At 51.4% G+C, this 23678-nt stretch overlaps 11 protein-coding genes across 11 annotated transcripts; 8 read left to right on the top strand and 3 right to left on the bottom strand.

Moving 5' to 3' along the window:
* Nucleotides 1-264: 264 nt before the first annotated feature.
* Nucleotides 265-1395, top strand: BGZ61DRAFT_458070 (uncharacterized protein). Its single transcript, XM_046246711.1, has one exon. The coding sequence runs from the start codon at nucleotides 470-472 to the stop codon at nucleotides 1214-1216; it is 747 nt and encodes a 248-aa protein (XP_046099913.1). The 5' UTR covers nucleotides 265-469; the 3' UTR covers nucleotides 1217-1395.
* A 476-nt stretch (nucleotides 1396-1871) lies between these two features.
* On the top strand, nucleotides 1872-2824 carry BGZ61DRAFT_300338 (uncharacterized protein; the record flags this gene model as incomplete). Its single annotated transcript, XM_046238681.1, has 2 exons — nucleotides 1872-2338; nucleotides 2395-2824. Coding segments are annotated over 2 exons (897 nt in total), but the record flags the coding sequence as incomplete, so codon positions are not given.
* A 1072-nt stretch (nucleotides 2825-3896) lies between these two features.
* Nucleotides 3897-4577, top strand: BGZ61DRAFT_458068 (uncharacterized protein). Its single transcript, XM_046246710.1, has one exon. It carries the CDS (start codon nucleotides 3966-3968, stop codon nucleotides 4488-4490), a length of 525 nt encoding a protein of 174 aa, XP_046099911.1. The 5' UTR covers nucleotides 3897-3965; the 3' UTR covers nucleotides 4491-4577.
* Nucleotides 4578-4694: 117 nt separating this feature from the next.
* Nucleotides 4695-5494, bottom strand: BGZ61DRAFT_361029 (uncharacterized protein; the record flags this gene model as incomplete). Its single annotated transcript, XM_046241225.1, has 3 exons — nucleotides 4695-4860; nucleotides 4911-5193; nucleotides 5248-5494. 3 exons carry the CDS (start codon nucleotides 5492-5494, stop codon nucleotides 4695-4697), a joined length of 696 nt encoding a protein of 231 aa, XP_046099910.1.
* An 866-nt stretch (nucleotides 5495-6360) lies between these two features.
* On the bottom strand, nucleotides 6361-9233 carry BGZ61DRAFT_536249 (uncharacterized protein; the record flags this gene model as incomplete). Its single annotated transcript, XM_046254367.1, has 3 exons — nucleotides 6361-6548; nucleotides 6641-8331; nucleotides 8392-9233. The coding sequence occupies 3 exons, from the start codon at nucleotides 9231-9233 to the stop codon at nucleotides 6361-6363; spliced, it is 2721 nt and encodes a 906-aa protein (XP_046099909.1).
* Nucleotides 9234-9840: 607 nt separating this feature from the next.
* BGZ61DRAFT_361039 (uncharacterized protein) lies at nucleotides 9841-11271 on the top strand (the record flags this gene model as incomplete). The annotated part of the gene is made up of 4 exons (XM_046241227.1): nucleotides 9841-10416; nucleotides 10464-10472; nucleotides 10599-11066; nucleotides 11137-11271. 4 exons carry the CDS (start codon nucleotides 9841-9843, stop codon nucleotides 11269-11271), a joined length of 1188 nt encoding a protein of 395 aa, XP_046099908.1.
* Nucleotides 11272-11642: 371 nt separating this feature from the next.
* Nucleotides 11643-13111, top strand: BGZ61DRAFT_97901 (prion-inhibition and propagation-domain-containing protein). Its single transcript, XM_046257288.1, has 2 exons — nucleotides 11643-12709; nucleotides 12768-13111. The coding sequence occupies exons 1-2, from the start codon at nucleotides 11717-11719 to the stop codon at nucleotides 12927-12929; spliced, it is 1155 nt and encodes a 384-aa protein (XP_046099907.1). The 5' UTR covers nucleotides 11643-11716; the 3' UTR covers nucleotides 12930-13111.
* BGZ61DRAFT_97905 (heterokaryon incompatibility protein-domain-containing protein) lies at nucleotides 12984-15840 on the top strand. Its single transcript, XM_046257289.1, has 3 exons — nucleotides 12984-13553; nucleotides 13621-13811; nucleotides 13869-15840. The coding sequence occupies exons 1-3, from the start codon at nucleotides 13225-13227 to the stop codon at nucleotides 15587-15589; spliced, it is 2241 nt and encodes a 746-aa protein (XP_046099906.1). The 5' UTR covers nucleotides 12984-13224; the 3' UTR covers nucleotides 15590-15840.
* A 917-nt stretch (nucleotides 15841-16757) lies between these two features.
* On the top strand, nucleotides 16758-17082 carry BGZ61DRAFT_536246 (uncharacterized protein; the record flags this gene model as incomplete). Its single annotated transcript, XM_046254366.1, has 2 exons — nucleotides 16758-16842; nucleotides 16901-17082. 2 exons carry the CDS (start codon nucleotides 16758-16760, stop codon nucleotides 17080-17082), a joined length of 267 nt encoding a protein of 88 aa, XP_046099905.1.
* A 1289-nt stretch (nucleotides 17083-18371) lies between these two features.
* Nucleotides 18372-20215, top strand: BGZ61DRAFT_591285 (acyl transferase/acyl hydrolase/lysophospholipase; the record flags this gene model as incomplete). The annotated part of the gene is made up of 4 exons (XM_046256676.1): nucleotides 18372-18555; nucleotides 18622-18862; nucleotides 18912-19193; nucleotides 19261-20215. The coding sequence occupies 4 exons, from the start codon at nucleotides 18372-18374 to the stop codon at nucleotides 20213-20215; spliced, it is 1662 nt and encodes a 553-aa protein (XP_046099904.1).
* A 615-nt stretch (nucleotides 20216-20830) lies between these two features.
* BGZ61DRAFT_361413 (Petfp-cutinase complex) lies at nucleotides 20831-21643 on the bottom strand (the record flags this gene model as incomplete). The annotated part of the gene is made up of 3 exons (XM_046241264.1): nucleotides 20831-21104; nucleotides 21155-21369; nucleotides 21425-21643. The coding sequence occupies 3 exons, from the start codon at nucleotides 21641-21643 to the stop codon at nucleotides 20831-20833; spliced, it is 708 nt and encodes a 235-aa protein (XP_046099903.1).
* Between the last annotated feature and the right edge of the window lie 2035 nt (nucleotides 21644-23678).

Genomic DNA, 23678 nt, shown 5'->3' with positions numbered 1-23678 from the left:
TCAGCCTCGTTGTGATTTCACTGCCTACCAGACTCAGGCGTTCTGTGCAGCGACCGCGCCCACCTGAACGTGTTTCAGCCACGAGGCGCAGAGAGAGCGCCGCATGTCCCCAAAAGCAGACAAGCGCTCAGTGATAGGCGCCAATCAGCGGCCGGGTCTCCATCCGTGGCTGAGCAAATGACGTGCGCCAAGAAGGGCGATGCTGAGAATGTCGCATCACCGTGAATCGCGATAATTGCCATTCCCTCGTTGTTTGCTTGTATATAATCCCTGGCCAAGAGGACACGAACTCTGTGCATCATCAAATACCACAATATTCTACCAGTTTCATATCCAAACACAAACCCCCTCTTCGTGCATCTTCGTATACACACCTCGATCTTCTCCCATACCCACCTCAATCTTCTCCGCATTTCCTCAAGATCTACAACCCACGCAGCTTTACCGCTAAAACCTACGCTCATTCAAGATGGGGAGCTCGCATTCCAAATTAACGACACCTCCGCAGATGTCGGTACAAACTGCCAGCCGAGGGTTCCCTAAAAGCTTTCGGCTGTCATACAAGAAGGCCCTTTCCCTCAAGATGGTAGTCCATCTTAGCGAACCCGACTCAGAGCCTCTATTTGCCTTCAGCTCACCAGATTCGTTCATGCAAATGGCTTTGATGCACGACGGCCCCACCACCGATGCCCCGCCGCTGGCCGCCCTCACGCAGGAGGGGAAAATGGGCATGGACTTTGCCATTCATCTCCCACCGATGGCGAGCGCAGGCTTTGCGGGCGGAAAAGAAATACTGCGATACCACGGTTCCTTGAAGAAGGAAACGTTCTGGTTCGGCATGCAAGTCGGAGAGGGCAACGGCCGACACCTCGAGAAGTTTGAGTGGCGCCGCTCACATGGGAGCGAGGTCAAGAGCGTCGGGCAATCGGGCTGGGGCTGGAAACTGGTGCGACTGGGCGGTGGCACGGCCGGAGAAGGCGGCGAAGACGGCGCTTCTGACCGCGGAGATGGCTTCACCAAGGACGGCAAGGAGATTGTCGCCGTGTGGGCAGACGGCAAGGCCTTCAAAAGCATGACAAACATCGGCGAGTTCCAGTTCCGGGGCAGCGGAGCCACGGGAGAGCTTGGCACGCTCTGGAGTCTGATGGCCATCATGAGTTATGTCTGCATTTACGTCCACGTCTCGCGGCAAAATGCTGCCGTTGCGGCGGCGTAAGGTCCGGGGAGCGAAGGGTTGCATCCATACTGCATGTGTCATAATTAGCGTTTTAATTTGAAGGGTCCTTGGGCGATCATTTCGAGATTGAGCTTCCCCTGGTTTTTAGCGACGTCATCCTTGTCCTGTGCCACTTGGGAATCGTTAGATAAGAAAATACCCCGACCTTTTTTTTTATACGAGCCTTTTGTGACATGTCCAAACATGATCGTATGTTCGTCACTAGAGCAAGTAACCAACCCGAAATCCTTCCTGTTCGGCTCCCCGTCTTGAAAATTCGAGGTCCGCTACCTTGAGATTCCTCCTTTGATTCCATTACATATTGGCAAAGGCTTACCTGAGCGACGTCATCCTACACCGGTATTTTCCCGCCCCCTCGTCAGTGGAACATTATACCACCTGATCTCATAAGGCTGGGGTCAATTGCGCATAAGCGCGGTATTTTTTCTCAGCCAAGAGTCAGTCCCCCATGTGCCAGCTCGGTACCGTTACCAGTTACGGTCATCTCAGCCGATGAGGAAGCTCGGCGGATGATTAGCCTGATCCTTGGCGAATCATACAAAACGAGGCCATGGCCATCCTGCGCCTGAGCCGAAACACTGTAATTCGCCCCTAGCCCTGCATTGTTAAGAAATATATTTTCTTGGCGTCCACAATGCCCACGACTACAGCCTACTTTGGCGAGTTGGTGACGAACCTCGGGCCCCTGACGACGACCTTCACAGCTCCGGCCTCATGCGCAACGGTAACAGATCATTTTTATTATGGAAAGGATAGTTCTCTTGGGATCATCTACGGACAGCCGACCTGTGGATTCAAAGACTACGGCGATTGCATCCCATCTGGCTCCGCCTATGACTCGCTTGCCGCAAATATGTATAAGTCGGCAACTCAACCCTTCGTCCATTATTACTCACCCGGGATAGTCTGCCCTTCGGGTTGGACTACGGCTGGGACTCTTGCCCATGCAAGCGGAACCGGTCCTGTTACTGGATCTGGTGTCTTTACTCAGGATCCATATCCTTATCAGATTGATAACCTCCCCGCCATACAACTACCCGAGGCAAAGGTTTGGTCAGAGGTGTTGGCTGAATCCGAAACTCTTGCGTTCTGCTGCCCTAGGTACATGATCCTTTTTAGCGGTCAGGTGTTGCAAAACGAAACTAACTAATTCCCAGCGGGTACTCTGGCTTTATCAACGGAGCTTGTTGGTCATCAGTTGGACCACGCGAGGAGCTTGGCTACTCTTCAATCTGCATGATTTACTATCCACCGGAAGCTCTCGTCACTATTGAAACTCTCGACGGATCTACCTGGACACCTGCACTGATCTCGTTGACTCCAGTAACAAATGACTGGGAAACCGAGACAGGTGTATTGGACGCCACGACGGGAACCTATTATGATAACGACTTGCAAATCCACACCATGATTCCTGCGGTACCGCTTGTATACCAAGCCACTGATGTCGCCGCGGCGGAAACCAGTGACGCCGGTAATAGTACCGACAGTGATGACGATAGTGCAGCCCCGAGAACTTTGGCTGGGCCTGCATCCCTACAGCTGCTCACCGTTTTGGCGAGTATGCTTGCTGGGGCCGGGCTGTTGGCACTTTGGTAAAATAAGAACTTCAGGGTGTTTCTAAGACCCTTGAATAGAGGTGGCTATTGCAGCGTACACTCTGTATGCTCAGTAGTTTGTGCAGCTTTAATCTTTGTAAAATAGAATAATAATTTGTCAAGGAGCAAATTCAAATGGTATTGCTCAAAATACAATACCCAAAGTTTGTGACTCTACGTCAGGCTTTACCTCTTACGTTATACTACCGCGATAAATTGGCCCTGTTTTTATGGACTAAAGTTGAGCTATATAAGGCTTAGATTTCCTAAATCATTAGGTATAAGAAAGCCCGAAGGTAATAAATGGGGGAAAGATTTAGGGCCAATTTACTGAGTCGATACGGTACAAAGAGGCGGGACCAGTACGATGAATGGGGCACAGCTTGTAGCCGCTCTCTGACAGCCCATTGGATTAAATCTACCCATCTGCTGGAGGGAGGATTTTGCTGAGGCATACACAAAGTAGAGCACTACGCCTACATACGTATGCTCCCAGCCGCTCGGTCTCAGACGGAAACCTATGGTAGGCCGGTTGAGGACGGCATTTCTCACACATGCCGGCCTACCTAGTACAAAGAACTGACCCGGGATCTGGATAGCTTAAGGGCACATGACGGAAGATGTGGCACCTCTTGCACTGGAATTGGATTGAGGGGTTCAATTATACCCCGACTCACACAATAACTTAAAGGGCAATTAGATCATCCGGCACATCAATGCAAGATCCGCTCGAACCTCCACAATGTGGATGCTCACGGGATCGCACTTGCATTGAGCCCCCTCGATCGAGACGAGCCGATCGCCGATGACTGGCGACGGGAACCAAGACATTCTCTGCCGCTGTGGGGATTGACAGGGGATCGCCATCTTGCCAACGTATCGGGTTGACGGATTATATTGACCAGATGCAGTGCTCGGTCGCACAGCTCCCGCCACACCGTCAGAATGCGTTCCGGGAGAGACAATTCGGTCCGGGAAATGGGAAGTGCGAGCTGAGGTTGGGTACAAATAAAGACCGACCGGCTCACTCACTCACCCTCACTTTTGCTCTCCATCCATTTCCTGCATCATACATCTAAATTGACATCTACCCAGTCAACCTTACCAATCCTATACACCCTCACAGAATCATGTACGCCACCAGAGTTCTCAACCTGCTCGTAGCCCTCGCGGCAGCCGGCACAGTCGCTGCCGAGTGCTACGACGAGAAACCAGCCCTCCACTGCTACAACGGCCCTGACGACACCCACCAAGACCTCACGGTCGAGGACATCACCTACATCGGCGATGCTCTCCGCGCCTACGGCCGCGAGATTGAGGGAGGTCGCTACTTCACCATGACGGCCCAGCACGCTCCCGACTGCGCTGAGTGGGTGCTCTTCACCCAGGGCTCGGTTGTCGCCCTTGCCAAGCACATTGGGTCCGACAAGGACTCGTCAGTCCTCTTCGAGGATATCGCCAACACCATTGATGGCGGCCAGGAGCGCGACCAGGTCGGTCCCGCCCTTATTCAGTGCTTGGGAGCTGGAGGGTCAGCAGGCGTCATCGTCAACGCATCGGACGCGGGTTATAACACCAAGGAGTACCTCGACAAGGGCTACACTCCCCAGGGAATTCTGATTAAGCTTGTTACCACTGAAACGGATGAGCTGTAAGGGCGTGGTATCATTTGGGATAAGATAATACACGAGTAAGATTAGACAGATGAAATACGGCATTTGCAATTGAATCACAACGCAAGGTCTTGTTGAGTTCTCTGCCATTCCTTGACTACTTTAATCCAACTGCCCCAAGTGACTTCTTCCATGAGAAGTACTCGATGAAACCAATCCTCCGCCCAGTGTCCAAATCGACCACCTCTAAGCAGAGGAAAAGTCCTTGTAGCCCACACCCTTGACAAATGCCTGCTGCCACGGCCCCTGCGACTCTCCCTCGGCAAGCTCCACATAGAACTTCCCGTGGGCTTCTCCATCCACAGAAAACGCAGCCGACCCATCAGGCTTGCGCTCGTCCGCATAATAGAACCTGCATCAGTTAGTTTCGGCTATTCAATGATGCTGGACGATGCCACGTACTTGTATCCTCGGTCCTTGTATGCCGCCGCGGCTGACTGGATAATGTGCGCTGTCGCCGACTTGCCGACGCCCAAATCGAGGAGCGGGCCCATCACAGTGGTGTTCAGGATGTTGCCGGTGTAGATGAAGGTCTTGGATGCGGAGCTGGGGAGCTTCGCGAAGCCAATGGCAGCCTGCTGCGCCGCGACGAAGGCGCTGGTCGTGTTGATGTTGAGATCCCGAGTGAAGTCGGCCAGCCCAAGCGCGAGCGGGTCATTGGGAGGGTTTGGCGTCACGGCGGCGACTATCCAACTGATTTTAGTACCTGCTCTCGAGAGTTTTATGCAGTATCTCTTACCATTGTGGACGACAACGCTCGGGTGATCACCCAGCTCTGTCTTGACCTTCGAAAAGGCACTGATGACGGCGTTTGGATCCGACAAGTCACTGGCGATGTTGAGTTGATCAGGAGTGCTGTCTGCTTCCTTTAGCTTTCTCGAGACAAGAGCGGCCTTGTAGCCCTTCGCAACAAAGGCCCGAGCTACATTCTGGCCAATGTTGGGCCCAGCACCGAGGATGAGAACGATGGGAGCGACAGCAGACATGGTGATTATTTTGAGCTGGTGATGTTGACGATGTGATTCGAAAGTGGATAGAATTATTATACACTATCGCGACGGAATCGTCCCTATATACAAGGCTGAAGATTGCTCTTATTCTATATACTCTGGATACTCTGCAGACCTGCTGCACCGTTGATAATCAGAGGTCGAAAGGTAAGGCTGGAGTGGATTTGTAATCCCAAACCCGCGCGCAAGGTGTGGAATCATGGTGTCCCTCTACGGACAACCGCGTGTGCGATTATCAATCTCGGTGCAATCGGCGAGGATGAACAAACAAGATTGGCTAGATTCAAGGCGGGGTAGCAGTTGTGCCCGTGATGGCCAGTTACGGGAAGACGCTATGCATCACAAGAGTATACCCAGCCAAGACGTCATTTCAGCCTCATCGGTGTTTGTGTAGTTGTACCTGCTCCACGAGGGGTCACCATATGGGATTTTAGATCGCTGTATTGAGTAATGAGAACAGTCGTCTCAAGGTGCATTCGCGAGTTGACTATGCCGTTGCCCTCATCGTTGCCCTATACGTTGGGCTCTGCTGTTACCCTACACGGCTCTCTTTGTGAAGCACTCTGGGACGATGTAGTGGCCGTCGCGCGCGGTAACTCTGTAAAGTGGGACGGCACAGCGCGCGCGGCTGTGGATGGTTGCAGTGGGTCGCGATCGTCGCAGGGACAGGCTTACCACGATGTTGATCCTGTACCCAGCGAGAAGAGGGACGTCGTTTACTCAGACATCTTGGGTATAATTATTTTCTTAAATGATGCTAAATAGGGTTTCAATGACAATTAATGAGACTGTAGATTATGTGCCGCGTTATCCTTCGACTAGATCAATGAGTGTCATTTTACTCATGCAGGCCGCATCGACTGCCACCTCTCAGCTACAAGTTCCTTTTCCTCTGGGGTTCCGTTTCTGAAGTCAGCAATGCCCTGTCTCAGCCGGATCAACAAGATCTCAGCCTTCAGCTTCGTAAGGTGGCGCCGCGAAATTTCCTTCTCGATTCCCTTGAGCGTGTAGCCCGGCATTCCGAACATTGCTGTCATCATGTAAGCATCATGTCTGTCCTCATGTTTCCTATAACAGATGTGTTTCCTGCTCGGGAACACAATGGGAAAGGAGCAGACTTACCAGCGCCGACGTTGTAAAATAGCCCGACACCACCGTTCCATACGCCTTTGCCAAAGCCTTTCGCACCTTCGGCCTTGGCGCCCTTGTAAGGTTTGGTAACGATTCCACTGAACGCATCCCAGAGCCCAAAGACGAGCTCCTTTCCTGATGCCCGCAGGCCGCTCCCGAGGCCGGTGATCTCATCACGTCTTCGCACCTCACTCGCGTTCAAAGTGTAAGAGGGGTAATTGTGGAAGCCGTTGGCGACGTTGTAGAACATCGCAACGGGGGCCTTCAGACCCGCCTTGGCCACATCGGCTGTGAATCGCCCCGTGGCGCGTGCGATGTAAAAGGCCTGACCGTGTCGACCCTCCTCCTGGGCTTTCCAGCTGGCCTTTCGCTTCTCATGCCTTGTGGGTGCTCTTTTAAGTCTCTCAGCAGGACTGTCACCGGGGCGGAACGACTTGTGGGCCATTTTGTGGGCCAAGGTTTCCATGTCCGTCGGTGTAAGGAGACTTGGGTCAGGGGGATCCGTGGGGTTGCGAACCAGGGCTTGGACTGGTTTCGTCGAACCGGTAATGGTTTCCTGGTCAACATCTGTGCTCGCAGTTATAGTGGTCTGGTCCTCGTCCCTCTCTGACGAGAGCGGTGCAGATGTTGTTTCTTTTGACGGCTTGGGCTTTTTTGACCGAGGTCTGTTCCTCAAGCGGGACGAGTAAGTGATACCCGCCGTACCTAGTGTCGTCACGAAATTTGAAGCCGCAGCCACCACACCAATGATGGGGTGCTCGGCCCCTTCGTCGACATACCAGTGCTTGTGTCGTAGGGGTTTGACGTCTCCCGGTTCAAGGAAGCCCTTTGCGACGAGACACGCTAGGGCAAAACCGCTGAGATGCGCCCCAGTTGCCCTGTGGCGCCAGATAGCGAGCCTCTCAGGACACATGTCGCACCGGAATACATCCAAGCCCAATTGCTCCTGGAAATCACCGGCTGTCTCACCTGCCCCGTCCTCGTCGGCAATGCGATCCGCCATCTCCTGCACCTTGCCCTGAATCTCTGGCTTCAGAGCAAAGGCGATGCTGTCGGCCAGTGACTCTGCCGTCATTTCCTTGAAGGGGACCGGGGTCGGACCGCCGCCCGCCCGTGCGATCATCTGGCCCCAGAAGGGCTGGTCGCCGAAGAAAGGAACGACAACCGTGGGCCGGCCAGCTGCAATGCCGGCGGCTGTTGTACCGGCGCCGCCATGATGGACAACAGCGGAGACGCGTTGGAAGAGCCAGTCGTGCGGGCAATTGCCAATGAAGTACACGTCATCAGAGATATCATAATCATCGCTGCCGCCAACGCCACCCCAGCCCTTGGAGATGATGGCACGTACGCCAGACATTTCAACGGCATCGAGAATGAGTTGAGTTAGCGCAATTGGGTCGTCGACGACGATGGATCCGAATCCGATGTATATCGGAGGAGGTCCACTTTCCAAGAACTCGACCAAATCCGGAGGTGGAGTATAAGAATTGGCCAGAGACAGAAAAGAAAAGCCGGTGATGTTGATATGAGACCCCCAGTCAGCCGGTTTCGGTATCAAGGACTGAGACCAGAGATAGCTGTACGGGACACGAAGTCGGGGTAGCAGCTGATATCCCCACAAAGGGCTGATGGGATCGAGATGTAAGATTTGGGTGCGAAATTTGTTAATTATGTCACCCAGCCTGTACGAATATCACCGGTCAGCATCTAACTTGAACGTATGTGGGGGGTAGATAACAGACCCTTGCCATGTCAGCAGCTCCATCATCATGAAGGACAAATAGTTGGCGACGGCGGCATCTGCGTCGCCGTAGGTCATGGCAGCCAAGGGATGCGAGAACTTCTCGGTCGGCGACCAGGGCATGGTGAAGACCATGTGAAGCGGGATGCCCAACTTCTCGGCGCAATGGATGTGCGCCATCGACGGCGGATTGGCGAGGATAGCGTCGGCTATGAAGAGATCCTCTGTCGCCTCTACTTTAGCGGCTGTCACTCGTTCTCCCATGCCGTTTCCAGCCTCGAGGCAACTCCGCCAGCAGCCGTAGATGATGTCCCACATCTCTTTGCGTCGTTTCCCAACGTCGCCGGCCTTGACGCTTTCGCGGTTGGGCAGCAACCCGGGGTTCTTGACCATGTAGGCCATCAGCGCCTCGGGATCGCCGCCGATGCTGAAGAACTCGAGGCCCTGGGACTCGACAAAGTCCTTGAAGACGGGGTGCGTGCAGATGCGCACCCGATGGCCGTACGGCGGGCTGGAGAGCAGCTGCGCGATGGGGATGAAGGGCTGCACATCGCCTCGTGACCCGACGATATGGATGGCGATGTTCAATCGCGGGCTCAACGTTGGCTTTGGCGGTTCTGGGACAACGACGCTGCTGAATCTCCTCGGCTTGGGACGCTCCAAGGGCACCGCAAGCGATCCTTGAGCCCGCCTGCACCATGCTGCCAGCGATTCTGGGCTTTCGTGGAACTGGACGTTGACGCGACCATCGGCGCCGACATTACCGGAGGTGACATGCTTGGTGTCGGAATCGCCGATTGTGAGGTTGCCCAGTCCATTGGACTTGGTGCGACTGAGGTCCATGGTGAATGAGTGTGACGATCAATCGATGTGAGGATGAAGGTGGACGCGATGGAGCCACGACAGCAGACGTCAGTGAGGGAAGGTTAACTCCGAGGATCAGCGACGTGAGGAGAAACAGGAGGGCAGAAATGACTGGAAGTCGGGGATAAGCGCGCCATGCAGTGGTGAGATTGAGTGCGGAGGTGATGGTTTAAAACGTCACAGCGCAGTCGCGGTGGTGGGCGCCCAGCTCTGATGAAGCATCACCCGCTCTCGCAGCAAAATCGTCGTCGCGCCAGGTACCGCCAGACAAGCCAGCAGAAGTCGAGCGCCTTTTGAATACGATCGTATTGCGATCAGCGCGTCTGTCACCTGCGATTGAGGAATTCTCGTCGGGGAGATTTGAGTTTAATTAGGTCGAACCGACCCGGTGTCGTGGCGACGGATTCGGCCCTGGTATTCCTGCAGCTATCGCTTTCGCTTCCACCGGAGCGGACTTTTACTGGACCCGACCCTCCGCCATCAGAAGCGCATTTCTCGTCTTTCTCTCGTCTTTCTCGTCTTCCGACAAGGCCGACGGCACGGCGACAACATCGACATTACATCATTTATTCGCCGACCCGTCGCCATGGCCGAGGCATCATCACCACCACCCAGCAGCAGCGGCCCTGGCATCGTCGGCCGCGTGCGGGGCGCGTCCATCTCGCTCATCAATGCGAATCCGCAGCTGGGCATGTGGCAGGCCACCGGCACCGCAATCGCCCAAGCACCCAATTTGACCGAGCTGCGAGACGCCGGATCGGGCGGCGATAACATCACCTTCGATGCGCAGGGCCATTCCACGCGCACCGCCGCTCCCGACGAGGATGGCGAATTGACCCTCGTCAAGACAAACACGCGCCGCCCGACTTTTACCACGCCCAATTTCGACAAAGATGCCACCCAAGAGCCCATCGTGATCCAGGAGGTCGACGAGTCTGCGCCGGAAATCGCCACCACCAGCGATAATCAGGACCACGTCCCCTGGAATCTGCGCGAGAAGCATCAGCGTCTGCGCCAGCGCCGCCACAGCCTCTACGAGCATCACAAGGGCGATGCGAAGGAAAAATGGGGACCGACCATTTTAAACGGATTGAAGGCCTTTTGGAAGTTCTTCACCACTCCATCCGGCTTTCTCATAACCATTTATGGCTTGAATATTGTCGTATGTGCCCCATTGGCTGTATCTTATAAATCACTAACGTAACTTAGGCATGGGGTGTAAGTTCATCTTATCGAAGCTCGCACATTGTGACGTAGGGCGGAGGCACGCCACAGCCTTTCGCCCACATCAACATGTCAGTACTCATCCATCCAAACAGTGTCTAACAATGTTCTCTTCCTCAGGCCATGCTCTTCTTTTTGCTTCTTGAAGCTGCTCCCGCCATGAATCACCCAAGCGCGAGTGCTGACAACTCGCCTCGCAAGATTTGGATAGAAATCGACAGCCAGATCCTAAATGCCCTCTTCTGCGTCACGGGATTTGGCCTGGCGCCTTGGCGCTTCCGCGATCTTTATCGATTTGTGCGTGCCGTACATTTCAAGGACCGCTCTTGCATGGATGAGTTGGCCGCACAGAACAAATCCTGGTTCCGTCCACCAGCCTGGGCAAGGAAAGAAGCAGCACAAGAAGCCACAGAAGGGACAGAAATATCAAGACCGCCCATTGTCCGCTCCTCAACCTTCACTGGGAAGTGTGCGCCTCCTACCCCCCTCTGGAAGCTAGGGTTTACCATTTGGATGATGGTTTTGAATACCCTGATTCAGGTTGCTCTGTGCTACTATATGTGGGCTTATAACCGAATTGACAGACCTGTGAGTAAGAGTCGCTTGACAGACTCCCCATGGCAAATTCAGAGGCCGCTTACTGACATATATCAACTAGACCTGGGCCACAGGTACATTTATTGCCTTGGGCTGTGCCGTGGCAATGTTTGCGGGTATAATGTCATGGTGGGAGGGACGGAAGGTCAAGAAAATCGAGGGACCGCAGGTGAAGGTTGTTGCCGAAGAAGTATAGGAAAAGCAGGAAACTCGGAGAAGATGTCTATTCAATACCCGAAATTAAGGCTGCTTGAATATAAGCCAAACGTCCAGTCTTTGTAAATATGCAGTGACAAGTCTCTCCTGAGTTGTTTATATGCCAAGACGAGTGGCACATCACTGGCCAAAAATGATCCTTTAAACCTTCAGTTACCTGCCGCACAGATGATCTGCGACCGTGCTAAATCACTGGATTGGGTAGAGGCATGCACTGCTTGTGTCATATCAGGTCACTTGGTGTGGCTGCTTGGGCTGCCTCGCCCAGTTAGCTACGCCTTGCTGCCTGATGCGCCTTGCCCTTACTGCGCCACGCTGCCAATACTCAATCGTAGTCACCCCTCTGCGCATTTTATTTGTATTTTCCTCATGCTCAGAGTTTTACGGCTCGTGAACCCTTGCGCACATTCCTGGCTTTCCTTGCGATGGAGTTGCTCGGCGCGGTGGCCAGTGGTGTGACCCTCGCCGCGTTATTCAAGTACGCATTCGAAGCCTTGGACCTCATTCAACTCTACCAGACACAAGATGTGGACTTCAACAAGCTGCAGCTCCAGTTCCGGCTTGAAAAATGCCGGCTCTACAATTGGGGCATGGAAATGGGTCTGGCGAACAACTCGAGACCGAATCTTTTGAACGATTGGCATCACAAAGATGTTGTCACCGACTGCTTGCGACATATTGTGCGCTTACTGTCCGACGCCGAGAGCATTCACGACAAATACGGGTGTGTTGAAGTGACACCGTCAACAGAATTGCTCATCGAACGAGGGCCTCAGTATTCACGCAGCATCGCCGCAGTGTTTGATAACTTCAAGATTCAATCCTCGAGGTTCGAGAAGAGCCGAGCGACAGTACATCGAAAATCGAGATGGATCGTCCGGGACCGGAAGAAGTTCATCCTATTGATCGAGGAAGTCCGCAGCCTAATAGACAGTCTTCAGAACATCACAAACGAGTTATCCAGTACTGCAAGGCTGGAGGAGGCGCTCCGCTCCCGAATCGGCGGTATTCCAGACGTTGAAACACTTTTGATGATCGCCTCCGTCTGGAAGGAATCCCATCCTTGCATAGCCTCTACAGCGTCCACAAAGGCTGAGTCTCTCTCAATGAGCTCTGGGCAAAATATGGATATCTCAGAGTGGCAGTCTTTTATTGGTAGCGAAGATTCCGATGAAACGCTTGTTGGAAATCTAGAGGATCTCACCATAACGGAGCTGAAACACTCCGTTCTGCAGTCAAGGGAAGAAATTGCAAGCCTGAAAAAGATGATAGACGAGGGGGCGAAAAGAATGACTATTTTGGAGAGAGGAATTACTGAAGGACAGGTCTTAGTAATAAAGGAAGTTTTCAGAGAAATGAGGTTGCGGAAGTCCGTCACGGTCCAGACGCTGGGTTCGCTCCCTGGGATTATTATTATTGTAAGTGATGGAAATGACCTGACAGAGGCATAATTTCTCTTGGCTAACACAGTGCTAGACCCTTATTAGCTCTGATTTAGAGATGGTGTCAGTGTGGGGGTTGATTTATGCCAGCTGGTTCCCACTAATGGTATATGCGGCGGTCTGGTTTTCAGGGTATAGCTTTGCAAGACGCCGATGGAAGAGCGGAGGAAGGGCGTTGGAGCTTGCCACATGTTGAACTACAGCCGGATCCGCTGCATCCGACAAGTCAGAGTCTCTAAGAATCAGTAGTTTCTATTGTGGAAGCTTAGGGACTGTTAAGAGGTCAAGACCAGTGGCTTGTGTCACGTGTGACTAAGGTATTCCCTTGCCTTTATTAGCTGCGGGGCCGGCTTGTCTCCCAGACCACACTTTGACAGGACATCCTGCTCACCCGGGAGCTCACCCCGTTCACCCATATCGCGCGATTGGCCGAAAAGGGTGAGCAAACCGTATATTCTCATTGCAGTCTCCATCTACGTCTCTGCCTAGCCATGAATTTACTCCGAAAGGCAATAGATACAGCCGCCACTATTGGCCGAGTAGCGGACACATACACCACACGGCCACTCCGTCTCGTGTGCCCGGTTTGCAACAACCTTAGTCCGCATGGCCATTTCGAGAGTTCCGACAAGTCCCTTGGCTTCTTCGATAACTCAACTATAGAGCAGCGGCAAGCGGTACACTCTGGGGCGGTCTGGCTGTTTCTGGATGTCGAGGTCAAGAAGGTATTGAGAGCGGCAAAGGGATACGCCCGTTCTGTTCCATCTTGTCTATACTGCATCTTGCTGCTCAACACACTCAAGCACTACTTTCCAGAATGGTAAAGGGACCCTAGCACAACAAAATCAACAACTTTAGTCCATGGAAATAACCATACGTGTTCATAGGTTTTCCAATGATGTGGCCGAAGAGGACGAGGAAGTCTCCAGCTCCCAGTTTGATTATGGCCTAACCTCCGACGGCGAGACAGAAATATCCTTGCTGCTCGTTCAAGGCCAGCCTATTATAGTTCGAACATATGCTTGGTCTTCCCAAATGGGTTCTTACGTTTTCTCTTTTGAGATACAAGAGATGCAAGGTAAATTGTCCGAACAGCCAACGTATTGGTCATTTCTGAGAAACTAAGACTCCCTAGGACATACAGAGAACCCACATCGTCTTATGCCAAATTGTGGCAGTTTCACAGACCGTAGTACCCGATCTGATGATACGGAGGTTTGGGAATTCATTCATGGCCGTGTCCAAGAGTGCAATGATCAGCATGTCTCTTGTCAAGCATCCAAAGCACCAGGACCCCTCCCGAAGAGGTTATTAGATATTGGATCGGAGTCTGCCTCGCCCAGACTACATGAAACAAGCAATGGGCAAAAAGACGTCTATATTGCACTCAGTCACTGCTGGGGTCAAGATAACCCACTTCGGACCTTGACTAGTAACCTGGAACAAATGAAATCTGGAATCAACTTCGAGGATCTAAACGACATATTCAAGGATGCTATCACGACCACAAGAAATCTGGGTATCCGCTACATCTGGATAGACTCATTGTGCATCATTCAGGATATGTGGGAGGATTGGGACGAGCAAGCCTCGCAGATGGCTCACATATATGAGCGTGCCTACGCCACTATTGTGTCTGGATCCTCGCCTGGACCTAGCACGCCGTTCTTGAATGAAAGAGATGCATCCTGGCAAAGTTGGAGCCTGAGACTTGGCTCTGGTGATAATACGCATCAATTTCACATTCGTCGGAAGGTCTTGCCCGTCATCGAGATCGCTACCCGAGCTAGCTATGCATCTGCCGACTGGATTGAACGTGCCGCACAGAGCTCATCTCGTTCAGCCCTCAATTATATATGGGACGGTCATCTCTACACACGTGCCTGGTGCTTCCAGGAACAACTGTTGGCCAAGAGGTTGATCCATTTCGCCCCCGGAGCAATAATTTGGGAATGCCAGGTACACAGAGTAGTGGAAGCAGAAGAGCCCGTGCCGAAAGAGCTGGACGACACGACGGCAGATCCTCAAGCCAACACATCTCGCGCATCTAGGGAAGTTGATCATACGAAGGAATGGCACAACGATGTCACGAATTACAGTCGCCGAAACCTGACTTTCGCTACCGATCGCCTCGTTGCCCTTTCTGGAGTTGCAACATCTAGGGCTCGGAAGACAGGCGATCGCTATCTGGCAGGATTGTGGGAGTCTTCTTTATTCTGGGACTTGCTTTGGCACACAAGGCCAGGAATTGATATGCCCGTGCCTGAGCGATCCATCGCCCCTTCGTGGTCATGGGCAAGCGTCGGGGGGCCAGTCTTGTGGAATTCACATGCGCCGAGCAATATTATGGCTACCTACGCATCAGCCATACGTGCTGAGACCACACCCAAGTCTACCGTCAGTCCGTTCGGAGACGTTGACGATACTGCTTTCGTGGTAGTGCGAGGGCTTGCAGTCGAGGCCCGTATTACGATGGACGAGAAGATGGCCGAGTGTGGAGATGCTCGCATAGTCGGCAGTTGGGAGAAAGAAGGTTCGGGCCACTTCTTTCTTCCCGATGTCCGGTTATACGAGGCAGATGGCCTGCTCGAAGGTGGAGAGACTGTGAAAACATTCAGGGGGGCTGAGTCTGGAGAAGAGTATGATCGGTATGAAGGCACAGAGGAGGGGTATCTTTGCTATGACATGGAAGTAACGATTCTATGTTTTCTACGCACCAAGGCGTTAGACGTCGTTGGCTTGGTTCTTGGAAGATCGACCACGGTTCCGGGAGCATACGTCAGGCTCGCTCCGGTGTGGAAACTCCCCGCTTCATACGCAAAGAGGGGAGTAGAAAAAACGATCACTATTGTCTGATATCGTCTGAGTCAAGCCGAGGGCAATGCAGTCATGGGCCCATACTTGTCACGTTTGGTAGAGATGGCGCTAGACGTGAAGAAAAGAAATACATCAATTGGAGTTTGCTGCGGACCTGGTACGAATACCAGAGTACATTAAGACAACAGAAATCCTAGTCACAATCTTGTACTTGATCTCTGTGTCCAGCTCTCACAGTCGCAGATAGTTGTTTCATAAGCGAGCTACCCACCTGGAGCTCAGGAAGGGTCAATCATGTGCTGGCAGGTAACTTATATCGTGCAACTAACACGACTGAGACTATAATTAGTCATATGATAAACATCAATGGTCCTGAGATGGCTCATTTCTTTCTCCAGTTTAACGGGTGAACTTCAAGGTCGTGTTGGCAGTTGGTATTCCAATGCACTGCCATGGCCTCGATCACTCGCCCACGAAAGTGTATCGAGTTCGGAGGCCACCTGCCTGACAACTATAGGTCTTAATTTGGGCTCATTGGCTGCTAAATCTGCCTGACAGATGTGTCACTTCCACCGACGTCACATGTGCTAATACAATACGGCCTCAGCTGTGGGCTTAGCGTGTCGGTGTGATCCCCTCGTTATGCTGTATGACCAAGTCCCTCGTACCAGAAGAAGCCACGAAAAAATGGAGAATCAGGCGCCCAGTGAGGAGATTCTGCTGGGTGCTGGGGTCAGAGCCTGACTTTAAGCCCTACATGGGGGCCAAAACCTGGCTTTACGCTGTGGCGGTTAAGGGCAGTAGATAAGGGCGTGTTTCCCAAAGAGTCAAGACCGCCTTACGAGGCAGAAACAGGATCGGCGAATAACGGGAGGGCCCATGGAGTGATCAAATTGCATTATTGGACCAGGGATCACGCTGCAAGCGCCAACGGGGCGGAGCGTGTGGACGCCGGGCTGGGATATCCAGGCCAAGACATTGTGGCGTCCACGTGAAGCGACCCTCGGGATTACAATTCGAATCCCGCGATTCCTTTTCTATTTACCTTCCCCGCTCGATGTTCACCGGTTCCCTCCCACTCTGCGAACGCGATAACAACAATCCCCCACCACCGTCGCTCCTGCACGCTGACCTCACACGTAGCCAAATAGCCAGGACGAGATATTATCATCAAGTGTCTTTCAATCAATTCATCTCCAGAACGAGAATGTTCAGTACTCAGGACAGTCCTGTTGTCGTTCTTGACATGAAACACCATACCTTCACGTCACTGGATTTCACCAAGATCAAAGGTTAGAATCTTTCCACGTTCTATTAAGACAGCAAGACTCTGACCATTAATATTCGCAGACAAGCCGCACCAAATAGTCAAAATCCCCCGATGGAAGAACAGTGTCCCCGTCTATTTGCCCGGGCCAGCGAGTCAACAAGAGGAGTACGTCGCAACAGTCAATTTCCGTCACTTGGGGTTTGGATATAATGTCCAGCGAGCCCTCGGAGCCAACCAGCAGCTCTACGTTCTCACTGCATGAACATGATCATACTTGATCAGTGATGGGGACCTAATTTCTCTTTGCGTCGGCCCAAGAAACGATTGGCATTAGGCACTTTACAAAGAATTAGAATCGCTTCCTATAGTCTCAATAGATTGAACAATTGAATTTATGTATCACGGGTGGCCAAATTCTCCCATCATCGGATCGCCGAACCCCTTCATGATCTAGCACTGTTCAACTTCTTCCTCTAATTGTACATGCGGTGAGAAAGTAGCAGTGCCTAGTTGCCAAGCCGTAGGACTGACGGAAAACAGCCCCGGAATCCCCCCATGCGATATTCGATTCCGGTATCTCAGCCATGCTAATCATACAGCCTTTTGGATTGAGTAATTACACTTCCAAGCGATTGCACATTGCCCCTGCCTCCCCACCTTTCAACATGTGTGTTTGGGGGCCATTTAAGACACCCACACCGGTATATCATGGGGGCGCTTTTTCTTCCCGAGACCCAATCAGGGCTAAATAACGCACACACTGGTGGGAGTTCAGCTGGCACCTATTCCAAAAAAGTCGCCCCCTTCCCTGGAGCCCGTTCTGCCTGCGGCCGACCACCATCCTGGTTATTTATGGAGGGCTACATGTTTCGGAACCGGCACAGAGGTGCCACACGACGATAATTGTTCCCAAGGCATCCAATCACAGCTAAGAATAACAGAAAGCCGAAATGAGACACCTGACACAACAGAACGCCTGTGGCTTTTGACTAACCTGAACTGAACGAAATGGATGTGTGAGCTCGACAATGTCATTTTATTACAGGAACCGTTATTTGTGATAACGCGGACGTGTAATATGTGTATTCTGCCAAAGGGATAGAAAGAATCCCGGGAACTCAAATAGTTGTTTCTTTACTATGGTTCCTCTCTCCGCCATACATTGCCTACCGCCCTCTGAAACTCGCAGGCGATTAACAGGCTGTCTGGTTGCCACTCCCTCAAGCGCCACAGCGGCACATCTTACAGTGGACGAATTACGGCAGGTGTCAATCCAAGTTGGTTCATTGTCAGCATCAGGCTGCGGCGTGCGCGCCAAAATGCAGCCAAGGGGGCATGGCATGGAGGCCGCGCCCCAGCCTCGTTTTTCTTTTTGCGAACATAAGAAGGCTCTCGTCCAGTGGCGGACATGATTTTCTGCAATCTCTTTTTAATGGCCTCCACTCTCATCCTCCCTCGGGGCTTATTCACTTCTGGCCTTATTGGCAATCTTTGCTCAGTAGGGATTGTACCTCCCGTCACCTCCGGAGCACACCATTATCCATCGGCACCATGAACACCTTCTTGTCAGCTAATAGGTCTGCCAGTGGGGAGTCTCGTAGCCAAGAGTACCACAGTCAGCATTCTGATAACCAGGGCTCCGGTAGCGAGCTCACGCTTCCTGTTCCACTTCGGGGCTATGCAGATAATTCCGATGACGAAGGGGTGTGGGCGCGAAAAACTATTCTTTCTTTTGGTATGTTCAGGGTCCCTTAAAACTTCTTCACGGCCATTGTTAATCAATTTCATGCCATTTCCTCAGACGGTGGGGGCGTTCGAGGATTCTCAAGTCTATTGATCGTCAAGCGATTAATGACTAGAATCCGAGATATCGAGTCACACCATCTAGAAGGCCCAGTACACTCTAGTGTATCGTATCCATGGATGGGAAGTGATCTACGTGACGCAGCTGGAGTTGACGAGCCGCCAAATCTATCCGACCGCGTCGATGATTTTCTTCCTTGCCATTATTTCGATTACATGGTTGGAACTTCAACTGGAGGGTACGTAACGAAATCTTAAAACAAAACAGGAGCTAAAATTAAGATATAGGCTGGCTGCTATTATGTTAGGCAGATTACGCATGACAGTGGATGAGGCACTAGATCAATATGCGGAGTTTGGCAACAAAGTCTTTGGAAAGCCAAGATGGTTCCATGAGCGCTCTCTCCTCTGGTACCCTAGAGCCAAGTTCTCATGCCGTAAGACTCGGGATGCATTCAAGAGCGTCGTTTATAGAAGCATCGTGAGCCAGCGAGATAACATCCAAGACTACGAAGCTTCAGCTGCAGCGTCGGCTGAGCCATTCAAATACCGTGAAGATCGTACTCGGACGTAAGGAGCATTTTCCCATCCTTTTTCTCAAGACCCCGAGGGCTTTCCAACTAATTGGTGCTTATAGCATGGTCATGTCATTCTGTATTGACCGGGAGGCTGGCATTTCGTGTCCATACATGTGGAGGAGCTACGACCACCAGTTCGACCCAGAGACAAGAGATTCCAATCAATGGAACCCCCTAAATCCCGATTCCGCTCATACGGAGAAGATTTGGCAAGTTGCTCGCGCGACCTCTGCTGCACCAAGATATTTCGAATGTATCAAGATTGGGAAAAAGAAATTCTTGGACGGCGGTTTGTCTGCGAACAATCCCTCGTTGGCCGCACTAAGGGAAATCAAGTCGCAACATCAGAGTATCCCTGCTTTATTCCTAAGTGTGGGGACTGGAAAGAAGCGCGCCAACTGCAAGAGAGTTCATACACCAAGAGACGATATTGGAGAGGTACTTCGAGAATTCGGAAGGTCCGAGACAATCGACAATGTCAGGCGAAAACAATTCATCAAGAAATATCTCGAGATTGGACGTCATGCAAAGGATAATTTGATCGATACTGAAGGAGACAACGGTGTGAATGGGTGGCGATCACACGCCCAGGCTATGGGACTAAAGGAGACGTTCAGGCTCAACGTCGAAGATGATCTGTTCCAGGTTTCCCTCGATGATTGGCGCCCAGCAAATACAGGACAGACAACCCTCGAAAATATCAGAAACCAAACTGATGCCTACCTGCAAAAAGAATCTGTTATAAAGCACATTGATTCGATTGCACGTCAAGTTGTTGACATCCGGCGGGCCCGGGCGCATACAGAGCGATGGGAGTTATTTGCGGTGGACGTGGACTACTATTGTCGAGATGGAAAATGCGCGGTCGCAACCCACTACTCTTCTCGTGATAGGTTGAGGAACCATCTCGAAAAAAGCACCAAACATCGTGGGATGAGCCCTGAAGAAGTCGAAGCCTCACTCAATTCCGGTCGAGTAGTCAAAGTTCGAAAGCCCATCAACACAGGTATTTGAGAGGCACTTCGCTGTTGAACCACAAGGAACCCCCTGGTAGGGTTTTTATGGCATCTTCTTAGACTGGATAAGGCTATTAAGGGAGCGGAGAGTTAGCATGGAGAAAATAGTGTACGGATAGGCATTTCTTAGTAGTGTTCAAGTTGCGGATCAGAGGTTATGTCACCACCCCAAGGTTTCCATTTCCGACTACGATCACCTAAACTGATTTTTTACCCGCTACCTTCGTATTTTCCAAAAGTCATTTAATATGAAAGCTTAGACATGTTGCTAAAAGTGATCTAGACAGTGCGAGGTTGCTTAAGTCCAATACCACAAGGCGAATGGAGAACGTCTCGCCAATATCACCAATTTGAACGGGGGCGATAGATAATTTCCAAGTGCACGGAAAGAATTCCCCATGAAGTACAAGATAGAATTTCACAATTTGAAATGGTCCATTGCCTAGGCCCCAAGCCTGAGGCTTTGTTGAAAAGTCAGAATGGAGCCAAGAGCAAAGCCAAGAAAAAAGAAAAGCCTGGGTTTTCAAATGTTCCAATATCTCAATTGATGAACAATCTCCCCTGAATCGAACATTTTGTATCGATCCAGCGACAAAGCTGAAACCACATATTCTTAACTGCTCGAGATCTGGTTGATAAGGAATCTGGGAGCCGCAACCGCTGCATCATCCACGTAAAGAAAGTGGGCAGGCAGGATGAACAGTGTACCATAGCAAACAGCATCCGCTGCTTCACAGTAAACCTTGGTTCTGGACGTGGGGTAGTTGGGAATGCGGCCGAGGTTTTGGAGGTTTTTGGTGTATCCGAAGAGAACAGCACCCTTAACTTGGGCCTGGATTGTGGAGCTGAGCTCCGAAAGAGCGTTGCCTACCACAGCCGTACCTTGGCTATGAAATGTGTGAGCTAGGTGGTATATAATGGCAGAGGTGGTGCTTACCTATATCCACCTGTCACAACAGGGGTATTAGGACATTTGGTGTTAGCTAGGGTAAAGAGCCTCTTAGCTTCATTAATGGAGGCCTGGTTCGTTCCCTGAGGAAGGAAATTCGGGCTCAATGCACCAGTGTATGCGCCACCGACGCCCTGGATCCAGATTCCGTTGCCATACTTGTCTTCAAGAGCGCTCGCAAGAACAGGACCAGCACTTGTTCCCTATATAAGTCAATACGTGGAAATATCTCATGCATGACAAACTCCCGCTTCTTACCATGTTTCCTGCCTCAGTAGACCCGCGAGCGAAGATCAAGATAGCTTTAGGGCAAGCAGAAGAACTTCCGCTCTCCAGATCATTTCTGGAGCTCAGCTGACGTGCTTCGATCGAAACCGGCACTTCGCCTCTGGCGACTGGTGCGTTCTCATCCACTCTGACAGCAGGTAGACCAGCTGCAAGAGTAGCTGCGAAAGCGACGATACCAATGAACTTCATGTTGGAAAATTTGTGTTGGACAAAGAGTTCTTGACAGGAGAGATTGGCTCGGAAGCTGCAAAGACTGAGAGAGTGAAGAATGCTTGGTTTGATAGAGAATATGAATTTGTCTGTACGAGCAATTCTCTAGTATATATATTTCTTCGCAACTAAGAAACAACTCATATTATACTCAGATGGCATCGCCGCCGCTTTCCGTCCTGCAAAGTCTCTACATTCACGACTCTAGCGCCTGTAACCAACCAATCGCATCTTGTATTGAATTATGCCAAGATTAAGTGCTCATTTTAGTCAAGGTCATCTGCGACGAGATGATGCTCTCGTGAGCAGGCCTCTGGCAAGAGTGTGGCTCCAACACATCGTTTTCGCAAGAGAATATCGAAATAGGAAATTCTGCTTCAAACCTCCGTAGGCGTGTGTTGCGAACTTCAGCAGTACAATGCGGGGCAGAGAGGCTAGCATAAGGGGCTCGCCAAGATGCCTCGGTTCATTTCTTCAATTCATGACGCTAAACTTCTTCAAACTGCGGAGGATCATTTCAATCATCCCAACTTGAACATGCCACCTTCATGTATCCCCGCCAATTGCCTAGTGATGTGTCGCAGCTTAGTTAGTGACAGCGGGCGGCTGGCCGGATCCTGTGAAACTTCACTAGTAACAGCCAATGTAAGTTGACAATGACGTCGTATTTCAGGCAAGCTGTAGTGTACTGGCCCTTGGGATGCTGTAACCAGAGAATAGTACTTGCTTTACTCGTACTTCCCCGGTCGCCGGTGAATGTTTACTTTGTCCAAGCCAAGACTTGTAAATGCTCCTCCGGATGCACAATGAAGTAGAGTGGACAAATCAGACACACTAGTGCACACGTCGGAAGCCGAAATGCGGGGATGGCATCGATACGAGGAGCAAAAGATGCCTCGGCACTCGGCACCTTTTGTTGCTTTTGCACTAAACTTTCTTCTATACAAGCTTAAAGTAGAGTGGGACTAGAACTGCCAACTAGGTCTCTCAACCAAGGCGGTAGACCTCGCGGCCAAGGGAATTAACCGCCTACTGATTCTCGCAGGAGTCGTTGGAGTCTCCAGCTAGGCAGAAAGTGCTTCCTTGCCCACCAAGGAAGTAGATTGGTGACTCCGAAAGGAGGGGCTCGATGAGGACATTGAACTGAAATTCTTCCTCCAATCGATTCAAGTTCCAATACGGCTAAACGTCAAGGAGAGGCGAATCTATGTTTCCAAGCAGTCTTGGGCCGAGGTTCATAGCCGTCGATTACTAGTGATCCCTCCAAAGGCGTTTCACTTCGCTTGTGTCCTGTTTCTTCTTTCATCTCTTTTATTCTCACTAATATGACGAGCAAGTCATCAGGCTAGACTCCTCCCCCTCCCCTACAAAAAGTGCTCTCCAGTATCAAGAGATCTACCATTCCATGATGTTGTAACCTAAGGAGAGAATTCCCAAGTTTATTCAAGCTATTCGTTCTTCATTGAATTATGGAATAGCGGGGCTGGATCTCGCCGTCCAGAAAGCTAAGCAGGGTATGCAAGCAAGAAATCATCGGAAATCATAAGCCAGTAGTCGTCGTTCCCCTCACACTGCAGGATCCCGTGTGATAAACAATATTATAGAGAAAACTTATACTCTCAAATCTGTCCCGACAATTACCGAAGTTGGTCGCCTGCATGCGGGGCTTCTCAGGCCGTCAACGTACAAGCTGAGGTGGCCGTAATTTTCCTGGAAGACAATAAAGATTAAATGGCACCACAACCGGCACAGTTTTGAAATGTAACCTCTCCATGTCCAGGGCCTGCGGTCTGTGGCTTACAACCCTTCACGTGGGTGGGGTCATGGGAACCGGAGAGAGCCGTATCACGCGGCGATAGTGTTGCCTCAAGTATCCAATACTTCTTCACAACAAAATAAGGCTGGCGATATGGAAAAAATAGTAAGCCTCAACGTCACACTAAAGGGCCACCTGAGCCTCTGGTAGGGTAACACATCATATTAGTACCTCTAGTGCAAGAAGGGTCATCATGCA

The sequence above is a fragment of the Ilyonectria robusta genome, assembly GCF_021365365.1.
Source record: "Ilyonectria robusta strain PMI_751 chromosome Unknown BGZ61scaffold_20, whole genome shotgun sequence".
NCBI lineage: Eukaryota > Fungi > Ascomycota > Sordariomycetes > Hypocreales > Nectriaceae > Ilyonectria > Ilyonectria robusta.
This window is presented reverse-complemented; position numbering and strand designations above follow the sequence as displayed.